The following is a 21,775-nucleotide window of genomic DNA, read 5'->3' on the forward strand; positions in this document are numbered from 1 at the left end:
CTTGCGCAATATCCCACCCAACCGCAGCCAGGTGCAGGTGAGGGAACACAGCTCCCCTCCGTGCCCCCCCCCTCCCCCCGCACAGAGGAGGGCAGGGAGCACCCCGAGGTCAGATGCTGAGTGCCAGGTCAAAGCTGATGAGGAAATTCTAGAATGACTGTGCAAAGTAGCTCTTCTCGAATGGTCTGAGTGGTTGTGGCGGAGGGTCGGGACGAGGAGTCGGGGGTCCCAGTCCCACACTGGTCTGGTCTCTTAAATTTAGTAATTAAGTAATTAAAACTGACGTGGGGGCCACCGCTCCTCGGATCACTTGGCCTTTCCTTCCTTCGAGGGTTTAGCACAGGGGGCAGTACCTGTGGAGGGGCCCAAGCTACCCAGGCAACGCCCCTCACGCCCTTCAGAAGCCGCCCGTTCCCGCGGCTTTAACGGAGCTCTCCGTTCTCACCACCGGGCTGGTGCGGACACGGTTATAGCAGGAGTTTCAGGCCCAGTGAGAGGAGGAGCAGTAAAGAAAGGAGGCGAGGAAATAATCCCAAAGTGCTTCAAAGCCGGGGAAGAGGGACACTGGCCAGCGCAGGGCACCGGCCACATCAGCCATTCCTGCCGCCCCGCCCCGCCCTCAGAGCTGGGCTCGCCAGCAGCAGCCCTACCTGCTCTGAAAAAAACTGGAAGCCCTTCTCCTCGTGGATACACTCGTAGGTCTCGCCAAGCACTGGATTGAAGGGTTTGCTCCCCGCGCGGAAGTAGCTGGACGCGTACGCAGACACCGCAAAAGCCGCCACATAGACCTGGGAACAGGCAGAAAGCAGCACGATCAATTCGCCAAGCGAGCTCCGTAGCCGGCCGGGCCCGGGCGGGAAAACCCGAATTCGAACCCCAGCCCGGCACTCGGTGACCAAGGACAGCATCCTAGGCACACGCGGCCTCAGTTTGCTGGCCTGTAAAATAGGGATAATAATACCTTTGTCACGAGATGTTTGTAAACCTTTGAGTGCCAGGTCAGTGCTGGCTATCACTGTGGACAGGCATTCTCTGAGCCCTTCTGTGGACAAGGTTCTAGTTCTATGCAGAGTGCTGGGGGCAGTCACCCTCGGCAGAGATTAAGTGACGTGGCCAGTGAGGCTCTCAGACAGGTCTTAAATTAGGTCTGGCCCTAAGCAGCCATTTTTTGTAAAAAAATAAACAAAAACTTTTTTTGTGCTTTTTGTAAGCCATTTTTGATGCAGAATGTCCTCTGTGAAGTGAGGGAGCTTGGACTAGAAGGCTACGAAGGCCCCTCCTCGCTGCACATCGATGGTTCTCTGACCCATAGTCTCAGGGAGGAGGACACGCAGCCCAGCATGAAGACAGGGACAAGGGACTAAGTGGAGGAGACGAGTGAACAACTGGGAGGATTAGGGAAAGTCTGTAACCAGTGACATCTGAACTAAAGCTTTAAGGAGAAAAGGATTAAAGAAGAATATAGACGAAGGAAGAGTGCCTAGCGTATGTGGGAATGCCCGGAAATGGGCTGTGATGCTCTGACTTTGGGGAACAGCCCACAGGTCAGGAGGTCGGAGGGGAGTCAGGCAGCAGGGTGAGAACTTCTGGGCCAATCTAAGTACTAGGGAGCTACTGAAAATTCTGAGAGAGGGAGAGCGGCAACAGGGCCAGAAACACTAATTTTCCATTGTGAGGAAGATGGATGAGATTGATAGTGGCCATGTTAAAATGTCACCCTGCCTTAGCAAGTGCAGAAAACTAAACATCAGTAGTGAACGGAATCAGACTCAAACCCTCTCAACTCAGCAGACACAAAGCCATTAGTCAGATCAGAGGGTTTGTATTTTAGCTCTTTTTTCCTTTCCTATCTGTGCTCAGGGATGTGGCTAAAAAGGTAGAAATGATAATAATGCTGTGATTTCCACGGCACTCTGAGGTGCCCCCAACTTGACTCGTCACGGGCCCAGAGTACGGAACTCACAGGGCCATCTTGGGAGGCTTATGGGACCGTTGCTCCTAAAGAGCCCGGCAGACTTTCAAGAACTGTTCAACATCAGGTAGCGTTACGAGAGTCACAATTTATGGGAGCTGCTCAAGATCTTTCGGACGTCTAGTCCAGCGCTCTCGTTACTCTGGCAGGCTGAGTTTGGGAGAAAAGGAGCAAACGGCTTTTTAGGGGTGGCGAGGAACTGGAACCTCAGTGGGGGCCCATCGGCCGGGGAACGGCCGAGTAAGTTCTGGTATTCGAATGTAGGGAATATTCTTGTTCTGTAAGAAGATCAGCAGGAGGATTTCAGAAAGGCCTGGAGAGACTTAACCTGATGCTAAGGGAAGTGAGTGGGACCAAGAGAACATTGTACACAGCAACAAGATTATGTGCTGATCATCATGTGATGAACGATTCAGGCCAATCCCAATAGACTTGGGATGGAAAGAGCCACCCGCAACCGAGACTGAATGTGGATCGCAGCGTAGTATTTTCGCCTTTGTTGTTTGCTTGCTTTTTTCCTTTCTCATTTCCCCGCCTTTAATCTGATATATATATATATATATATATATTTTTTTTTTGCACAACATGATAAATGTGGAAATATGTTTAGAAGAATTGTACATATTGAACCTGTATTGGATTATTCACTGTCTAGGGGAGTGGGGAAGCGGGGTGAGGGGGAGAAAAATTTAGAACACAAAGTTTTGCAAGTTTGGATGCTGAAAACGGTTTGCATTGTGTGATTTTGAAAAATAAAAAAAAAAAAAAGTATAAAAGAAAAAGAAAAGGAATTGGTTGACAAAAACTGAATTAGAAATCTCTGAAAAAAAATCAATTGTTGTCTATAAATCATGCAAAGACTGATTGAGGTATTAACCTAAAATTCATTCATCCTTATTACTGCATGACTAGGTCTAAAGCTTTGTTTAAAAACTAGGTGATTTCTAAACCGTGCATTTCTTTTCCAGTTTCCTCGGAGCCCCAAACCTTATCATTCAATAGAATTTAATCAATCAATCAATAAAAAAGGCATCTTTTTCTGGGGTCATTAAGCTAGGTCCCAAATGTTTCTTTTGTGGGTATCCCTACATTCCCAGGCCCCTTCAGAGTCACAGACTCATCTTCCAGCACTTCCTGAAACTCTCCTTCGGCCTCCAACCCGTCCTCCCTAACTGATTTTGCCATCTCCCCCCTCACACACGCTCAGCACTCCAGTCACGCTGGCCTAGGGGCGGCTTCCCTGCACACAACATGCGGTCCCTGCTGCTGTGCACTCTTCACGCACTGAAACACTCTCCTTGCCCACTTTTATCTCCTGAACCTTGGATCCCTTCACGGCTCAGCCTAAGAGTCACCTCCTCAAAGATATTTCCCAGTTTATCACTTCTTTTCCCCACACACTCATATGCGGACGTATTGCCTCTCCCATTAGAATGTAAGCTCCTTGAGGGCTGGGGCTGCTATTTTTATTTGTCTATATTTGTTTGTATTTGTCTTTGTGTCTGCAGCAAGTAGCACGGGATGATGTATGGACTAGGTGCTTAATAAATGCTCATTTAATTGAACTGCCTTGCACTTGGTAATGAAGAAGCCAGATCCCTGGGTTTCCCATCTTGGAACAAGAGAACAGAAAAGCAGGAGCGAGCTTCCTGGGAGAAAGAGAACACAAAGCCCCCAAGATGTCAGCTGCCAGTGGAGTCGTTAGCAGCTGCCTCCAGACCTCAGAGCCTCTTTCTGACAACGCAGCCCTGTGACATTCATCATCGCCCAGAGGACGCACCTCTGGGGCTCCCTGACCTTCTCAAAATGAGCTGAAAAGGCCAGAACCGGCCACTGGGGGGAGCCCGGGCCTTCAAAAGTTTTTGCCTTTCTGAGTAAAACAAGAAAAAGAGAAAAGCACTGGCAGGGGAAAGAGCCACCGCTTGGAGGTGATCCCAGTTCCTCCTAGGATGGGAGGGTGAGCTTTCCGCATGAAAGGGCAGGATCTCCTCCAAGGAAAAGGACCACGGGCTTTGTAGCTCAGTCAGGGCTGCTGGGGAGCTTTTGGGAGGGCCCATCCTCAGGACTATTCATCAGCCAGGAAAACGGCAGGAAGGTGCCTGTGGGGAGATACTTCGGCATCCTGTGGAGCGGGCCGTCATGGCTACAGGGCTGCAAGGGCCCTTCATCCCACTCAGTCTTCCCATGTTACAGAGGAGAAAAGGAGGGATGAGTAACTTGGCCCACAGAGGTCACAACAGGAAGGGATGGCAGGGCCAGAACCCGGCACTCGGAGTCCAAATGCGGCGCCCCCATTGTACCAGTGACTCCTCGGGTACAGGAAGGGATGGCAGGGCCAGAACCTGGGCACTCGGAGTCCAAATGCAGCCCCCCCATTGTACCAGTGACTCCTCGGGTACAGGAAGGGATGGCAGGGCCAGAACCCGGCACTCGGAGTCCAAATGCAGCCCCCCCATTGTACCAGTGACTCCTCGGGTACAGGAAGGGATGGCAGGGCCAGAACCTGGGCACTCGGAGTCCAAATGCAGCCCCCCCATTGTACCAGTGACTCCTCGGGTACAGGAAGGGATGGCAGGGCCAGAACCTGGGCACTCGGAGTCCAAATGCAGCCCCCCCATTGTACCAGTGACTCCTCGGGTACAGGAAGGGATGGCAGGGCCAGAACCTGGGCACTCGGAGTCCAAATGCAGCCCCCCCATTGTACCAGTGACTCCTCGGGTACAGGAAGGGATGGCAGGGCCAGAACCCGGCACTCGGAGTCCAAATGCAGCCCCCCCATTGTACCAGTGACTCCTCGGGTACAGGAAGGGATGGCAGGGCCAGAACCTGGGCACTCGGAGTCCAAATGCAGCCCCCCCATTGTACCAGTGACTCCTCGGGTACAGGAAGGGATGGCAGGGCCAGAACCTGGGCACTCGGAGTCCAAATGCAGCGCCCCCATTGTACCGGTGACTCCTCGGGTACAGGAAGGGATGGCAGGGCCAGAACCCGGCACTCGGAGTCCAAATGCGGCGCCCCCCCTTGTACCAGTGACTCCTTGGGTACAGGAAGGGATGGCAGGGCCAGAACCCGGCACTCGGAGTCCAAATGCAGCGCCCCCATTGTACCAGTGGCTCCTCGGGTACAGGAAGGGATGGCAGGGCCAGAACCCGGCACTCGGAGTCCAAATGCGGCGCCCCCATTGTACCAGTGACTCCTCGGGTACAGGAAGGGATGGCAGGGCCAGAACCCGGCACTCGGAATCCAAATGCGGCACCCCCATTGTACCAGTGGCTCCTCGGGTACAGGAAGGGATGGCAGGGCCAGAACCCGGCACTCAGAGTCCAAATGCGGCACCCCCATTGTACCAGTGGCTCCTCGGGTACAGGAAGGGATGGCAGGGCCAGAACCCGGCACTCGGAGTCCAAATGCAGCGCCCCCATTGTACCAGTGGCTCCTCGGGTACAGGAAGGGATGGTAGAGCCAGAACCCGGCACTCGGAGTCCAAATGCGGCACCCCCATTGTACCAGTGGCTCCCTGGGGTGAGTCCCCAGAACGGTCTTTCTCTGTGCCGGGGACAGACTAGTCCTCCTTCTCCGGGTCTGTCCATAGAAGTCACCTGGGAAGGCCTGAACTTTGCAGCCAGCACTGAAAGGGCTCCCCAAGGTTACCCAGGTCTGAGGGCAGCCTCCTGCCAGCCCTCAGCTTGCTCTAAAAGAAACGGTCCAGCCCAGGATGGGCACCAAGCACGCGGCAGCCCTGGCTGATGGGAATTCCCTTGGTGCTGGGCTGTCAGCTCTGGATCACGAGGCTCCGGCTGTTCCCCCCAAATGTAAGCAAGTTTAAAGAAAGGAAAGCAGGCTTTAACTCTGGAAAGCATGAGTGTGTGTGGTCAGGACAACAGCCTTCCTCGGAGGCTCTCCAGCTGATGGTGAAGAGGCCCCTCAAGGAAGCCCCGAGGAGACCCCTCCAACTGAATGGCAGGCTCTGCTGGGTTGCAGGCCTTCGGGCTGTCTGAGCAAGGTGACCTTCCCTCCAACCACCAACGTCCTCTGGGGAGACCCCCACCTCTGCAGCGGGACATTCCCAGCAGCCTCTGGGACCTTCCTGGGGGCGAGCCTTCACTTGCTCTGTTCTTGTAAACACCTAAGAGGCTTTTCTGGGGCTGTGGGAGGAGACTGCTTTCTGTCAGTGATCCAAGGTCAGCCCCCAAGTCCTGAGAATTCAAGCTCAGGGTGAAGCCCAGCACTCCTTCCACTGGACCCCACAGCCTCTCAAAGAGTTTCTATAAAGAACTGGAGATTGGGGGCAGCTAGGTGGCGCCCACCAGCCCTGAAGTCTGGAGGACCTGAGTTCAAATCTGGCTTCAGATACTTAACATTTCCTGGCTATGTGACCCTGGACAAGCCACTTAACCCCAATTGCCAGAAGAAGAAAGAAAGAAGAGAGAAGAAAGAAGAAGGAAGAAGAACTTCCTTTTACTTAAGACAGGTCCTTAGTCCGGTCACTCCTGAGACACACACTCCCTCACACACACTTTCCGTGCCTTTTGGGTAGAGAACATGGAGGTGAGAATGAATGAGTGTGTAAACTCAGTTCAGTGGATAAAGCTGCTGTATATCGAGTCCCACTTCCCCCTGCAGACACCTGCTGTGACTCAGGAGGCTCAGGGTCCCTGGGTCTCCACCACTAGCCCCTCCCCATCCTCTCCTGGGGGTCTCTGCCCCCAGCCCCTCCCCATCCTCTCCTGGGGGTCTCTGACCCCAGCCCCTCCCCATCCTCTCCTGGGGGTCTCTGCCCCCAGCCCCTCCCCATCCTCTCCTGGGGGTCTCTGACCCCAGCCCCTCCCCATCCTCTCCTGGGGGTCTCTGCCCCAGCCCCTCACCATTCTCTCCAGGGGGTCTGCAGTCCGTGCCGCCTGGTCCAGCAGCTCGCTGTACTCGAGCTCCTCGCAGAGCCGCTGCAGCGTGTTCAGAGGCTCGTTGAGCTCCACGGGCATGGCCACCTTGGACAGGTCCTTCCCGATGTTGTTCCTCAGAATGTTCCAGAGGCTGATGTTGCTGGTGTTGGGGCAGGGGGCCGGCAAGCAGGAGCGCCTCTTGGTCTGGCCCTCGGGGCCGCTCTCGAGAATGGGACCTGGAGGGGACAGGAGGGGACGTCACTTCAGCTATTTCTCTCCCTCTTTCTCTCATCAAAGTTTAAGTCTAACTTTAAAAATGACCTTGTTCATGTCTTGACGTCAGTCACGTCTGAATATACGGTCCTGCCTTGTAAGAGTGAAAAAGTGCCCAGCAGAACCGCCAGGAGGTGTCTAGGACGTTCAAAACTGTGATTTCTCCCTCCCCCTGTCCCAAGGACCCTGGGAGCTCGCCGTGTGGGACATCAAACTCTTGGATGCTTTAAAGTTCCAACAGAAAGGAGAGGCACCTGGGACGGTGGATGGGGCACAGAATTTGGGAGCAAGAAGCCCTGGGTCCCCGTCCCACCTCGGACACTTCCTCGACACTTGCTAGGACATTTGGCTTCTCTGCGCCTCAGCTTCTTTATTATATACAAGAGGGGGCTGTCTGAGGCCTTTCACGTTTAGCTCCAGGATCCTGTAATCCTCTGGATCAGGATCTCCTGTCCTCCAGGATCTTCTGGATCAGGATCTCCTATCCTCCAGGATCCTCTGATCAGGATCTCCTGTCCTCCAGGATCCTCTGGATCAGGATCTCCTATCCTCCAGGATCCTCTGATCAGGATTTCCTATCCTCCAGGATGCTGTGATCCTGTAGATCAGGATCTCCTATCCTCCAGGATCCTGTAATCCTCTGGATCAGGATCTCCTGTCCTCCAGGATCCTCTGATCAGGATTTCCTATCCTCCAGGATCCTGTGATCCTCTGGATCAGGATCTCCTATCCTCCAGGATGCTGTGATCCTCTGGATCAGGATCTCCTATCCTCCAGGATGCTGTGATCCTCTGGATCAGGATCTCCTATCCTCCAGGATGCTGTGATCCTCTGATCAGGATCTCCTATCCTCCAGGATCCTGTGGATCAGGATCTCCTATTCTCCAGGATCCTGTAACCCTCTGGATCAGGATCTCCTATCCTCTAGGATCCTCTGATCAGGATTTCCTATCCTCCAGGATGCTGTGATCCTCTGGATCAGGATCTCCTATCCTCCAGGAGGCTGTGATCCTGTAGATCAGGATCTCCTATCCTCCAGGATCCTGTGATCCTCTGGATCAGGATCTCCTATCCTCTAGGATCCTCTGATCAGGATTTCCTATCCTCCAGGATGCTGTGATCCTGTAGATCAGGATCTCCTATCCTCCAGGATCCTCTGGATCAGGATCTCCTATCCTCCAGGATCCTCTGATCAGGATTTCCTATCCTCCAGGATGCTGTGATCCTGTAGATCAGGATCTCCTATCCTCCAGGATCCTCTGATCTCATAGACGGGGCGCCTCCTGCTTGTGACCGTTTCAGCCCCCCAGTCTGGGTGACTCATTTCTGTTCTTCCATAAGCTTCCCCCAGGAGTCCACCCAACATGCTAACGGCCACTCCACACTCTCCCTTGCTCGCACAAAGGCCCCGGTGGAACCCATGGCGGACCATCAGCCATTCTTTTTTGAGCCCACTCCCCCTGGCTTCTCCCCACCCACCAGCTGCCTCTCCAGCCCACTTTGGGCGATCCTCATTTTCTCTCCTCAGGGACCGACTATCCCGCGCCGTGGCTGATGACCACAGAGGGCCAGGGGGATGGAGAAGGGATGGCCCCGATGCTGGGAATTCAGCGGCCTTTGGCAATGAATGTCTGCAGCAGGGCTGTCAAAGTCCAATAGGAGCAGATGCTCATGGGCTCAGAAAACCACAGAGTCACTTTATCCATGTTGCCTTCTATTTTCACTTATTCTGGTAAACATCGCCCAATTTCATTTTAGTCCGATTTAGGCCACAGAGGCGTTTGCAGGCCCTGACGTGAGCACTCTGACGCTCAGTAGGGGAAGAAAGCTAACTCTGAGCAGCCATTTGGGTGCACCCACTGGGTCCTGGGGACTCTCCTCCCTCCCACACCGTGGGCAGAATGGACCATTAGATTCTCCACTCCATTCTATTCCAGGTTTTGATGTGCACACTTCTGTGGCTAATCCAACAAACATTTATTAAGCACCAACTTTGCATAAAACCCTGATTTAATGACAAAAGTGGTTCCTGTTCTAGACGTCCCATCCCAATGGAGGCTTCCCAGGACCCGGCACCGCCTCTGTACACAGCCAGTGTTCAGCAAGTGCTGCTGCTCCCTTCCAGACAAGAAAAAATGTTTTCGTCCTACCCAAAGTCTGTCTCTCATTCTCCAGATCATTGCTGAGGTTATCCATGGAGGCATTATCACTTACATCACTGACATAGGAGTCGTCATCAGAAGCCTGGAGGAGGAGAGAGAAACATCTTCATTAAGCCCAGGATTCCAGGGGAGCTGGACAAAGAGCTGGAGGATCACTTTCCCAAGAGGCTCGATGCCGCCAGAGTTAGGGGGCACGGCTCTTTGTGCTTTGTGATCTTACTCGTTTTTTAGCTCCTCCAATCTAATGAAAAAGGCATTTGAAACCTTTTAGCCATTTACTGGAATCAAGCAATATTTAAGAATGAATCTGACTCATTATCAGAAAAAGCATCCAATAAACCCATGATATCATCATTATTATGATAAAACCCCATTTGGAATATTGATCACAATAAGCCCTCATTCTTTCTGAATTCGTTAGGGAAAAAACCAGCCAGATGGAAGGCTACAGTTTATTATCTTTGAGAGCAGGATTTATGGAAATCGATACCACGAGCGAGCTGGCCAGGAGAAAGCCTTTCCCATTTAAGACAACAAGCTCTGAGCAGCACCCGTTGCTTCTCAGAGACCCAGCTAGAGGGAGGATCCTCCCCGAAGCAGGACGGAACCTGACAAAACAATTAGCCTCGGCTCGGGGAACTGTTCGTTCGTCTCAAGGTAACTTGGGTTAAATCCCACCGGGCCGTGGCTCCGGCTCAGCCCGGCCCTTTCACTGCGCTAAAGTTTTGCGTACGATGAAAACGTGCGATAGAAATGAACAAGGCCCCTGTGTTGTGAGCCCAAGTATCGCCCTGCAGGGCCCGCCTGCCAACTTCGTGGTCGCGTTCACGTCTAGCCTCAGAGCCGTCAAAAAGACCTGATTTGGAGGGAGGTGCCCCAAGTGGTACTTTGGGGATTTCTAGGCCATGAGGAAGGGAAAGGCCATCTTGTCTGAAGCAATAAGGGGCTCGAAGAGGAACTGCTTAATTGGTGGGAGAATCAAAAAGCCAACCAAACAGATCTATTTCCATTCCCAGTCTGCTCTGAGCACTCTAGTACCGGCCACATATACTCAGGGAAGTCATCACTGGGCGCACGGGACTTCACTTCATAGGATCCAATGAAACAGCACGCACGGAAAAGTAGCTTGCAAATCTGACAGCACTACACAACTGCCAGCTGGTGGCGTTGTCATTACTACTACTTGGGGTTGCAGCTACATCACTAAAGCAATGTAAAAAATCCTATTTAATAAAAATAAAGCTCTAACCTCATTTTCTGAGGAGCTTGGAGACAGTAAGACTTCTTGGGCATCAAAAAACTCGGAAAGGGAGTCTGTGATGGAGAGCCGACTTTCATTGGAGAGCTGGTGAACGAGCGCTCTGCTTTCTTCTCCAGAGATGTCCTGTTTGAAACAAACAAACCAAGGCGTTGGGAAAGGGTTTCCAGAGACTCTGAAGGAAAGAGGCAAAGAAGAATCTTACTTAAAAAATCAGTCCTGCATGTATGTGTATATATATATATATATATATATATATATATATATATATATATATATATATATATATGTAGTATTTAATTTATACTTTAACATATGTAACATGTATTGGTCAACCTGCCATCAAGGGAAGGGGGTGAGGGGAAAAGTTGGAACAAAAGGCTTGGCAATTGTCAGTGTTGTAAAATTACCCATGCAAATATCTTGGAAATAAAAAGCTAAAATAATAATAATAATAAATCAGTCCTGGGGCACCTGGGATTAGATTGGGATTACAGAATGGGACCGAGGTCCAAAGATGAGCGGGACCATACATTTAGCGAACAAAATGGAAAGCAAGGTTCCGTAGGATGGAGACATGCCACTTACAGAAACACGTCACCATTCACGTTTCAAGCCATGGGGATACTCTGCCAACAGAGACAATTTTTTTTCCCTTCGTTCAAAAGGGAGAAACACCTTTCTCTGAAATGGATTTCTCGTCTTTTCTATTTCCTTCTAGCCTCAGCTGCCTCCAAACCTGCCTGTACCCCCCGTTAACATTAAAGAAATATATTCAAAAATTTACCACGTCTATGCACATGAGAATAAGAACATTAATTTTAATAGGATAATGTAGTCATTACCAAATATTCCCCGTACTCCCTTACCCCATCTTCTCCTGCTCCCCGAGGATCTAATTACCCCAAGTTGGGCCTCCTGAGCTATCCCTTCTTTCATCATTCACTCTATCTTGTAACTAGACCCAAATGGTTCTGGAGCAGAAAGTGAGACTAGTGACCTTGCACGTCATGACGTCCCCTCCCTGACGTTATCGTTGTCTTTGAAAATGAAGGACAAACAACAATAAACGAATATTTGCTTTCTAAATCCTACTTGTGCATGGGGTTCAGAATAGCCCCTTCTCCTGGTGAAAAGCAGCATATTTCCAGTAGAAAGAGGCAGCTAGGAAGGAACGTGAGTTCCGGCAGGACGAAGAAATCCACCACACATACTGACCCCTTTCCTCTCTCAAATTTCTTTTAGCAGCCTCAGAAAAAGGAAGAGTTCAGAGCAATCGGCCAGGAATCCATGCTTCTTCCCAGCTCTCAAACTCTCTGGCCAAGGTTCTAACGTACAAAGTCCTCCTCCTACTCTCTGGGAAAAGACTGGGGCTAATTCAGTTACTTAGGAGCCAATGGTCTACCTGATGCTGTCCAAAAGCCCTAAGACACAATCCATCACGGTGTCCACACAACCTCGCTCCCTGCCCCTCGCAGATCTAATCCTACATCCTACGTTGGCTCTCAGGAAAATGGAGGCAACCAAGAAAAGCAAGAGTCAAAGTGGTTGGGTCACGTTCCACAGACCCATAAAACGAAAGTCTGAGGATGTGTATTTATTATTTAAATTATTAACATGGAATAAAAGACTGAAAATCTGCTCGGGCGTCTTTGTTGCATGGATGACCCTGATTTCTCAAAGACTGTACCAATAGAGCACCAGCTTTGGTAGGATCTACCAAGCTAGGAAGCTGGGTGGCCAGTGGATAAAGCACTGAGCCTTAAGGCAAGACGATAGGAGTTTAAATTTGATTTCAAACACTGACTAGCCATGTGATCCTGAGCAAGTCACTTAGCCTCTTTGCCTCAGTTTCCTCATCTGTAAAATGAGATGGAGAAGGAAATGGCAAACCATCCCAGGATCTCTGCCAAGAAATGGGTCATGAAGAGTCAGACAGGACATACCCTGGCTGGGAAGACCTTGAGGATGGACTTGGTGATTGACTATGTGTCTGTATTCTGAAGACCAGTGAACCTGGCTCAACGAGACAGTGACAGTCAGAGAACTTGAATTCAAATCCGACCTCCGATGCTTACTGCCTCTGGGATCTTCAGCAAGTCACCTGAGCTTGTTGAGCCTCAGTTTTCCTAGTATCAAGTGGGGAATTTAGACTTAGATGGTCTCTATGGTCTCATTCCAATCTAGGATTCGATCATTCTGAGGGAGTTATTAGCAAGTTGACTAAAAGTAGATGCATTTCTCATCTACAGCAACTCTGAAAGATCACAGGTTCAGAGGTCACCATCTCCACTGGCAGAAGGAAGAGATCCAATGAAGCTATTAATGAGAATTTACTCATCCAACTCAAGGCACCATTATTATTTCCAAGATGGCACCTCATAATTCATATATGAAGTAGGAGAGAAGGATAAAGGAAAAAAGGAGAAAAGAGAGGGGGGAAAGAAAAAAAGAAGGGAGAAAGATAGGGGAAAGAAAAGAAAAAGAAAAAAAGAGAAAAGAAGGGAAGAGAGGGGGAAAGAAGAGAGAAAAACAAAAGGAGGAAAGAAAGGAAAAAAGAAGCCAGAAAGGATGGGAAAGGTTAGAACAGGGAATGGAAAGTATAGCAAAGTATAAAATTGGGAACTTCAGCTGTCTAGAGCTTGCAGGAGAAGGGGTTCTGGGAGTTCTGAAGACAAATTTTATCCACCAAGCCAACTGGCCGCCATCTGTCCTCTTCTGTGTCAAGCCTATGACTCAGTTAAAAGGAGCTCAGGGCCAAATTCCCACATCAGCCTCCAAGAGGCAGCTGCCGAGTTTCCTGGGGGTAAAATGATGACATTTTCGTGGCTGGCGAAGTCAGCTGAAATCACTGATAAATCAGCACCTGGGGCTAGAAACTGGACTCAAATGAAGCAGAACCAGACCCTGAAAAGGGAGGTGAAAAAATAGAAAACCCATAGCTGGGCCGACTCCAAAAAGACTTTGTTGGGGAAGGACACCTGGCCAAGATAAAGAGAGTAAAAGTTAATTGGGACATGCGCAAGGCGGAGCTGCCTCTGGCGGCCACACGGCGTGAAGAAAGAAAGCGGGGCTTGTTGCCAGCGGGCCGAAGAGCTGTACGGCTGGGCAATGTCGGGCAAATCACAGAAGCTCATTTGTCAAGGAAGGGGGTTGGACTATGACCTTCATGGCTCTTGAAAGCTCAAGCCCATGAACCTACAAATGCTTTTCAGATCCGTGTCACTGGGAGGGACATCATCAGGACCCCGTAACTCGGGCAGTTTGGGCTCTGTGTTCAAATCCTTAACTGTTACAAATCAACATTTCCGTGACTGTTTATCCACTGAAGAGGGCTGGTCCCCTTGATACTTCTCAAATAAAGTAATGAGACCAGGAACAAGAGGATCTGAACCAGAGCAGGATGTGGGGAGAAGGGGCCCCAGCGTGTCCCCGTCGCACATCATCATCTGTCTCAGTTTCCACATCTGAGAAAAGGGGAGAATCCCAGAGTCAGGAGGCCCCTCCATCTTCCAGGGCAGCAGCTTCCAATGGTCTCGTGTGGCAACCCAGTTCTCACTATGCAGCGCTGTAATTTTGAGGTTTTTTTCTTACATCTTTCTGCCTGTTGGACTCCCTTACTTCCTTCAAAGGTCAGCTTAATAATAACGTATTTTTATTATTTGTAGCAAATTGTAACAATAATAAAATTATTACATACACACTTTTATTATTATTATAGAATAATAACGATTATAGTTGGTATAATGTTTTAAGGTTTGCCAAGTGCTTTGCAAATATCACATTGGTTTTTTTCCTGGAAGGTAGATGCTATTATCATTTCCACTTTACAGAGGGTAAACTGAGGCAGAGACTTAATTAACTTGCCCAAGGTCACATAGCTAGTAATTGTCGGAGGCAGAATTTGAATTCAGATCATCCTGACCATCCAGCTAAACTCCTCTCAGGAGCTTTCCTGAACCTTCCAACTATTTATTCTCCTCAAAAAAAATCACCTTGTAGGGTGATCACTCTAAGTGATCCCTTATACAGATGAGGAGTCATGGCGTCATGGGCAGAGAGCTGGAGGTCTCCAAGCCAGCAAGGTCTGGGTTCAAGTCCAGTTCTGACATAGTCTGTCCATGTGGCCCTGGGCAAGTAAATTTGTCTCTTTGTGATCGGAAGACTAGACCATAACCCTCTAGGCCACAGGGGAGGCGCCATCCTGTCCTCCCTGGGAGTTTCCCTCCTCTGGTCCTGAGCGCTTATCCTTCACTTGGATGAACTTGTGTGTCCAGGTAAGCTCCCCGAGGACAGAGCGGTCTGTCCGTGGCCATTAGCGTAGTTCCTGGTACACAATGGTCCTTAATAAATGCTGGGCCTTTGCTGTGAAGCTCAACCAGCCTCTGGGGCCTTCTCCCCACAGTTTCAGGCTAGTCCCTGAGCACAACTGGGCACTTGTCAGGGACGTTCTAAGGGAAGTTCTCCCACGGAAACAAAGGCAGTTCCTGGGGTGCTCAGAGACCTGCTGTTGACGCTGACTTTCCAGAATGGCCCACGAGGATCAACAGGAGGCGCTTCCCACAGAGGAACAGAATTGGAGAAAACAAGAGGAAATCAGACAAAACTCGGGTGGCTCAGCCGTGCCCCACTCTCTGGGACCCACGGGGGGCTTCTTTGGCAGAGCTTCTGGAGCAGGTTGAATTTTCCTTCTCCAGCTCATTTTACAGATGGGGAAACTGAGGCAAAAGGCAATCACCCAGCAAGGAGTATCTAAAGGGAGTTTTCCTGTTTCTAAGCCCAGCATTCTGTCCACAGCACCACCCAGCCGTCCCGGCTCTTCTACTGGGGTGAAGATAAAGCAACAAAAATGCCCGAATAAAGGAAGATCTTTGAAGAGAACATGGAACCAAATATAATGAGGCCATGGATCCTCTGCTTCCCCTGCCTGGTTCTTTGCCTTTACTTACAAATCTCTAGTAAGTCCCTAGTGCTCAGAGCTTTTAGTGTGAGAAAGCAGATGAGCTATTGGAGCCTCACCACAGTACCTGGTGAGTATCATCGCCCCATTTTACAAAGGAGGAAACTGAGGCTGTCTGGCTCCTTCCCTTCCTAACTCCCGGCTCCAATCGGGTCCCCTCTCACACACACTCCTCATTTGCGCACGTTGTGCCTTAGGCCTGGAACTCTCTCTTTCTTCTCAGAATCCCGGCCTTGCTGCCAGCTCGTCCCAGGGCTCCCTCCCTCCTGGGAAGCTGCCTCTGACCCCCTGCACCCGAAGTCTCAAGGGCTCTCTCCTGCCTCCCCTGTCCTTGTGCTATATCCTCTTCCTCCCACCCCCAACCCCAGGAGACGATAAACTTCTAGAGGAAGGGCACGGGTTAATTCATTTCTGTCTCAGTATCTTTGGCCCGGCCCGGCCCACTGGAGCTGCGGAGAAGCGTCCAGGACACGGAATCGGAGAGGGCGATCTGGCCGCAGTCACCTGGCAGATGGACGGCGGCCCGAGGCGCGAGCCTCAGCTTTCTGGCGCCCACAGTTCCGGCCTCCTGCCTCTGAGCCCCATCCGCTCTGCCCCCCACGCTTTCAGGCTGTCAGGTTTGGTTTTTTCATTTTCTCATTTCCACATCGCAGCTGAATCTCTTAGGTAATATTTAACTAAGAAAGGCGAGTCTTGGCTCCGATCTGCTTAACTCAAGTTTCTCTGGTGGCTGATAATGGCAATGTTTTGTTCCAGACTGCTTAAGAATTCATGCTAGCCCAGCAGAGGGGGTCTGGTCCTTCTCCCCCTCTCTGTGGCAACCCGTGCGCTTTAGGGCTGAGACCCCACCCTCAAGCAAGATCTTCAGACCCCAGTGGAATCCACTGGATCCAAGACTGAGATTTGGACCATTTTACAGGGAAATTTAAGAATGATGATGCAGCTAACATTTGTACAGCACTTTTTATCTCATTTGATGCTCACAACAATCTCGGGAGGTAGGTGCTGTTGTTATTCCCATTTTACAAAGGAGCCCGAGGCAAACAGAAGTGACTTGCTAGAGTCACAAAGCCTGAAAGTGTCTGAGGCTGGATTAGAACTCAGGTTTTTCTGCCTCACCTACAACAGGCCGCTTCCATTTCCAAATCGGGGCGCAATAGAAAAATCCACACCTCACCAATTAAAACCCCAGAGGCATCTGCTCTGGCAGCAAGGGAGCTGTTACAATGGCGTGGGGCGTCCATTAGGATATATCCTGGCCTGATCCCAGGGAGGAAAGAGAGGCACTGATCGTTAATGGAATTGCTGGCCTTGAAAGCTTCAATAATGACTACAATCCAGATAGGAAGCATCACATGGAAATGATTTGTACACATGGGAAGATTAAATTAGACACCTTTAACAAAACAAAGAAGAAAAAAAAAAAAGAAAAGAAGGGAAGAAAGGAAAGAAAGAGAGGAGGAAAACAAAGAAGAAAAAAGGAAGGAAGGGAGGAAGGGAGAAAGGAAGGGAGAAAGGAAGGAAGGAAGGAAGGAAGGAAGGAAGGAAGGAAGGAAGGAAGGAAGGAAGGAAGGAAGGAAGGAAGGAAGGAAGGAAGGAAGGAAGGAAGGAAGGAAGGAAGGAAGGAAGGAAGGAAGGAAGGAAGGAAGGAAGGAAGGAAGGGAGGGAGGGAGGAAGGGAGGGAGGAAGGAAGGGGAAAAGGGAGGGAGGGAGGAAGGAAGGGAGGGGGGAGGGGAAGGGAGGAAAGAAGGGAGGGAGTAAAAAGAAAAGGAAGGAAGAAAGGGACAAGAGGGAGAGAGGAAGAAAGAAGAATGGAAGGATGGACAGATGGATGGAAGGAAGGAAGGAAGGAAGGAAGGAAGGAAGGAAGGAAGGAAGGAAGGAAGGAAGGAAGGAAGGAAGGAAGGAAGGAAGGAAGGAAGGAAGGAAAGAAGGAAGAAAACAAGGAAACAAAAATTCAAATCCCAGAAATCAGGAATCACATTATGGAGTGAAATGGGGGAAGCCCCCTTGGTTGCTTATGTTTTAGTTTATTTTGAGGCAATAACAGTGACAGAGATTTCCAGGCAGCTCTTGTGCACATGCACCAAGGAAGAAATGAAGCAGAAACATGCAGATTCATCAGCAGCCACTTGGGAGCTTCCACTCCACTGCAAACACAGCTCTCTGGATTGGAAATGCACGCCGCCATGCATGTCGCGTTAAACCAATCTGCTCCGGCTTAGATAAACAACAAATGACTAAAAATAAAATCCTTTACCTTATTTGCCCCTTCCCACAGCTAATTTTGGGGAATGCGCCCATATGGAGATATTCTCCTCATCTTGGAGGAACAGGGAGAAGATTTCATCATTTTTCAGTCGCCTGAAAGCCAGGTTTTCTGATGCACGTTTGGCCCAGAAACTTCAACTTAGTTAACAATTTAAACTTCCCCTTGGAGGAGACTGTGGCCCCCTTTTCTATCACTATTTACCACAAATGATTTCAAGGGATGGAAGAAGAGAATAAAGAAAGAAGGAACTGGGAAAGCAGAGCCCACAGGAGGCAAGCAGGTATTTCTGTGAGAACCTCCAAGGGCTCCTGTGCAAATCTCTCAATCTCAATCATTCATATTCATTCTCTCTCATTCTCTCTCTCTCTCTCTCTCTCTCTCTCTCTCTCTCTCTCTCTCTCTCTCTCTCTCTCTCTCTCTCTCTCTCTCTCTCTCTCTCTCTCTCTCTCTCTCTCTCCCACACACACCCCTACACACACCCCTAATAGAAAGTGATGATAATTAGGAGAAAATGGAGATAAATAAGAGGGGAAGGGGCTTCAGACTAACCATTTCTCCAGAGAGAACCTGCTCCCCCCAGGACCCTCAGTCCCTCCTGCCTCGAAGTCACAGGGAGCGAGGAGGGATGCCGGCTGGGCTCGGAGCACGGTTAACGATGGCTGCATCAGGCAGGAGATGCACAACGGGGGAAGAGGAATCATGCGGTGAGGGGACTGCAGTCCCGGAGGGAGCCCATACCCACCTCTGCCAGACCATCACCTGACTTGGCACCGGCAGCAGAGTCGAGGAGCAGGGACTCGGCATGGATTCTACGTAAGCGTTCTTTAAGGTCTGTATTTTGTGCTAGGGCCTGGAACATGTTAAAAAAATATGGGGGCCGCATTAATAGATAAGCTGCATCACCAAGGGCAGGAACTGGTGGGCTGGGGATTGCTAAGAGAGGCGGTCAGTCCACGGCTCTCGGTTACAGAGAATCCCCGCCCACCCTCATTGCTCCCCCACGAAAGGATGAGACCCTCAGCCAAGTTCACCTCAAGTACCAATGCTCCCTCTCTCCACCTCTGCCAGGTCTTACTGGCACCCCTTGGAGGATGCGCCATAGGACCATCAGTCTCACTAGCTGTGCGCCTTTGGGCCATTCAGCTTTCTTTCTCGGGGACCCTGGTTTGATCATGAAAAGCAGAAGGGCTGGATCAGCTCAGACTTGTGTGTGTCATGGACCTCTGGCCAAGGTCTGTGGAAGCCCATGGGGCCCTTCTCAGAACCATGCCTTTAAATGAATTAAATAAAGCACCTAGAATTACAAAGGAAACCCATTATACTGAAAAAATAAAATAAAATGAAGGCAGGTTCACGGGCTGCAGTTAAAAATCTCTAGATTGTAAGATTCTAGAGGGAAGAGACTATCTTTTGTCTCTTTTTCTCTCCCCAGGGCCTGGTACATAGTAGGTGCTTAATACACATTTCCATGTTTTCTTGAGGAAAGATTTCTAAGCTAAGACGCCTCCTGGCTCTAAATCTGTGAGCCTGTCATCCTCTCAGAAACGCTTCTGTCCTCAGGCTGAGAGAAGCACAGTCTATTCCAGGCCCTTATTCAGAGCAGTTCTGGCTTAGCAGAGTTAGCCAGAGCTTCTCCTCCTCATGGCACAGCTTTTAAGAACTCAGGGTCATCATCCTAGACCTCAGGGGATGGAGGGCCTTTGTGGAGAAAGCTGATTAGGAACCACTTTTTAAAACAGAACTGTGTCTAAACCCATAGAAACAGTGGGTTGGAGATGCTGGAGAAGAGGGAACCTGCAATGCCGTATTTCATCCCATTTATACCAGCTCCAGGTTGGAATTTTTGCATCAGGATAAGAAGCAACATGGCAGCTTGTTAGGAGGATGATGGAAAATGGACATCAGACTGTTACACCATTACAGGCTGAGCCCGAGACACGGCCAGGCTGGCTCAGGGCCTCCCTGTCTCTTTTTCTTACCCTCTATTGCCAGGCTGCTCATGACTGACTCCCTCTCCTCCCCTTGCTGTGACTGACAGAGAAAACTCCCCAGATGCTCTCTCAGCAGCTAATACCTGCTTAATTAAAAGGAAGGAAGGCAGGCAGGGAGGGAGGAAGGGAGGAAGGAAGGAAGGAAGGAAGGAAGGAAGGAAGGAAGGAAGGAAGGAAGGAAGGAAGGAAGGAAGGAAGGAAGGAAGGAAGGAAGGAAGGAAGGAAGGAAGGAAGGAAGGAAGGGAGGGAGGAAGGAAGGGAGGGAAGCAGAGAAAGAAAGGCAATAAGGAAGAAACAAAGAAGAAAGAAAAGAAAGGGAGAGAAGAATGGAAGAAAAGAAGGAAGGCAATAAGGAAAGAAGAAAGGAAAGTAGAAAGGGAGGGAGAGAGAAAAGAAGGAAGGAAGGAAGGAAGGAAGGAAGGAAGGAAGGAAGGAAGGAAGGAAGGAAGGAAGGAAGGAAGGAAGGAAGGAAGGAAGGAAGGAAGGAGGGAAGGAAGGAGGGAAGGAAAGAAAAAAAAGAGGGAAAGAAAGACAATAAGGAAGAAAAGAAAGAAGAAACAGAAGGAAGGAAATAGGGAGGGAGTGAAGAATACAAACAAAGAAGGAAGAAAGGAAGGGAAGGAGGGAGGAAGGGAAGAAAAAAGGAAGACAAAAACAAATCCCATAATCACAGCTGAAATGCTCTCTTGGGACCTTGTCCATCACGTGTTTTAGCTTTGCTGTCTCTCTTGCAGCTCTTGGAAGGCTGGAGAGAAAGGCACAAATCTCACTGAAAAATTCCAGCTCCCCTCTCCTCTGATGGCAGTGTGACTCCTCCTGTTCCCTCCTCCCTCTTTATACCTTCATCTCCATACCCTCAGCCACAGAGAGCAAGACACACACAAAACTGATCCCTGGTTAAGAAAGGTTTCTTCTGTTCTAATTAATTGCCAACTCTCACATTGGTCAGAGGGTGAACTGTGTTTCCATCTGAATAATCAGTGAACGTCTCATGGAAAGAAACGTCAGAGAGTTCATCTGAGCACGGAGGAAGGTGAAAATGGTCACACTTCTCTAGCCCCAAGTGCTGGAGGAGCTGGCTCATAGCTGGTCCAAACAACAGTTGTCTAAGTCTGTGCCTGTGCTGACCCCATCCTGGCCCGGAACAAACCCCTGGGCCCGGCCCCTAATGCCCTCCGCCGACTGGCTCAGCCCATACAGGTCTGCTCCATGTAACGCCCCTTCCCAAGCACCCCATTCCAGCGAGACTGGCCTGCAGAGCTGTTTCCTGAACAGAACTCCCCTTTTCTCACCTTGGACAAGTCATATGGCTCTGTAAAATGGGAATAGCAGCAATTCCCTCCCAGAGCTACATAGAGGATCAAATGAACTCTACATAAGCAGCAAAATGAAATGCTACATATTTGTGAATTATTACTGCACTACCTATCAATGTGTGTGTGTGACTTTTCCCTGCTCCGCCTACAGACACATGTGAAAGCTCACCTGGGTGTGAATACTTCCTGCACCACCTAGACACCTGTGAAAGCTCACCTGTGTGTGAATTCTCCCTGCCCCACCTGTACACCTGTGAAAGCTCACCTGTGTGTGAATTCTCCCTGCCCCACCTGTACACCTGTGAAAGCTCACCTGTGTGTGAATTCTCCCTGCCCCACCTGTACACCTGTGAAAGCTCACCTGTGTGTGAATTCTCCCTGCCCCACCTGTACACCTGTGAAAGCTCACCTGTGTGTGAATTCTCCCTGCCCCACCTGTACACCTGTGAAAGCTCACCTGTGTGTGAATTCTCCCTGCCCCACCTGTACACCTGTGAAAGCTCACCTGTGTGTGAATTCTCCCTGCCCCACCTGTACACCTGTGAAAGCTCACCTGTGTGTGAATTCTCCCTGTTCCACCTGTACACACGTGAAAAATCATCTGTGTGTGAATTCTCCTGCTCCACCTATACACCTGAAAGCTCACCTCTGTGTGAATTCTCCCTGCTCCACCTGTACACCTGTGTGAACA

At 50.1% G+C, this 21,775-nt stretch overlaps 1 protein-coding gene across 8 annotated transcripts in view; it reads right to left on the reverse strand.

Moving 5' to 3' along the window:
- Nucleotides 1-21,775, reverse strand: part of OSBPL3 (oxysterol binding protein like 3) — a 138,617-nt gene that overhangs the window by 18,122 nt on the left and 98,720 nt on the right. For 5 of the 8 annotated variants that reach the window (XM_074268698.1, XM_074268697.1, XM_074268696.1 and 2 more), the window contains 5 exons: nucleotides 18,520-18,627; nucleotides 10,537-10,671; nucleotides 9,276-9,369; nucleotides 6,838-7,088; nucleotides 651-788 (listed from right to left, as the gene is read on the reverse strand). In XM_074268698.1, coding sequence (XP_074124799.1) covers nucleotides 651-788; nucleotides 6,838-7,088; nucleotides 9,276-9,369; nucleotides 10,537-10,671; nucleotides 18,520-18,627 — 726 coding nt within the window. The remainder of the gene's footprint in view (nucleotides 1-650; nucleotides 789-6,837; nucleotides 7,089-9,275; nucleotides 9,370-10,536; nucleotides 10,672-18,519; nucleotides 18,628-21,775) is intronic. The other 3 variants (XM_074268701.1, XM_074268700.1, XM_074268703.1) reach the window with 1 other exon arrangement.

The sequence above is a fragment of the Sminthopsis crassicaudata genome, chromosome 5 (genome assembly GCF_048593235.1).
Source record: "Sminthopsis crassicaudata isolate SCR6 chromosome 5, ASM4859323v1, whole genome shotgun sequence".
NCBI lineage: Eukaryota > Metazoa > Chordata > Mammalia > Dasyuromorphia > Dasyuridae > Sminthopsis > Sminthopsis crassicaudata.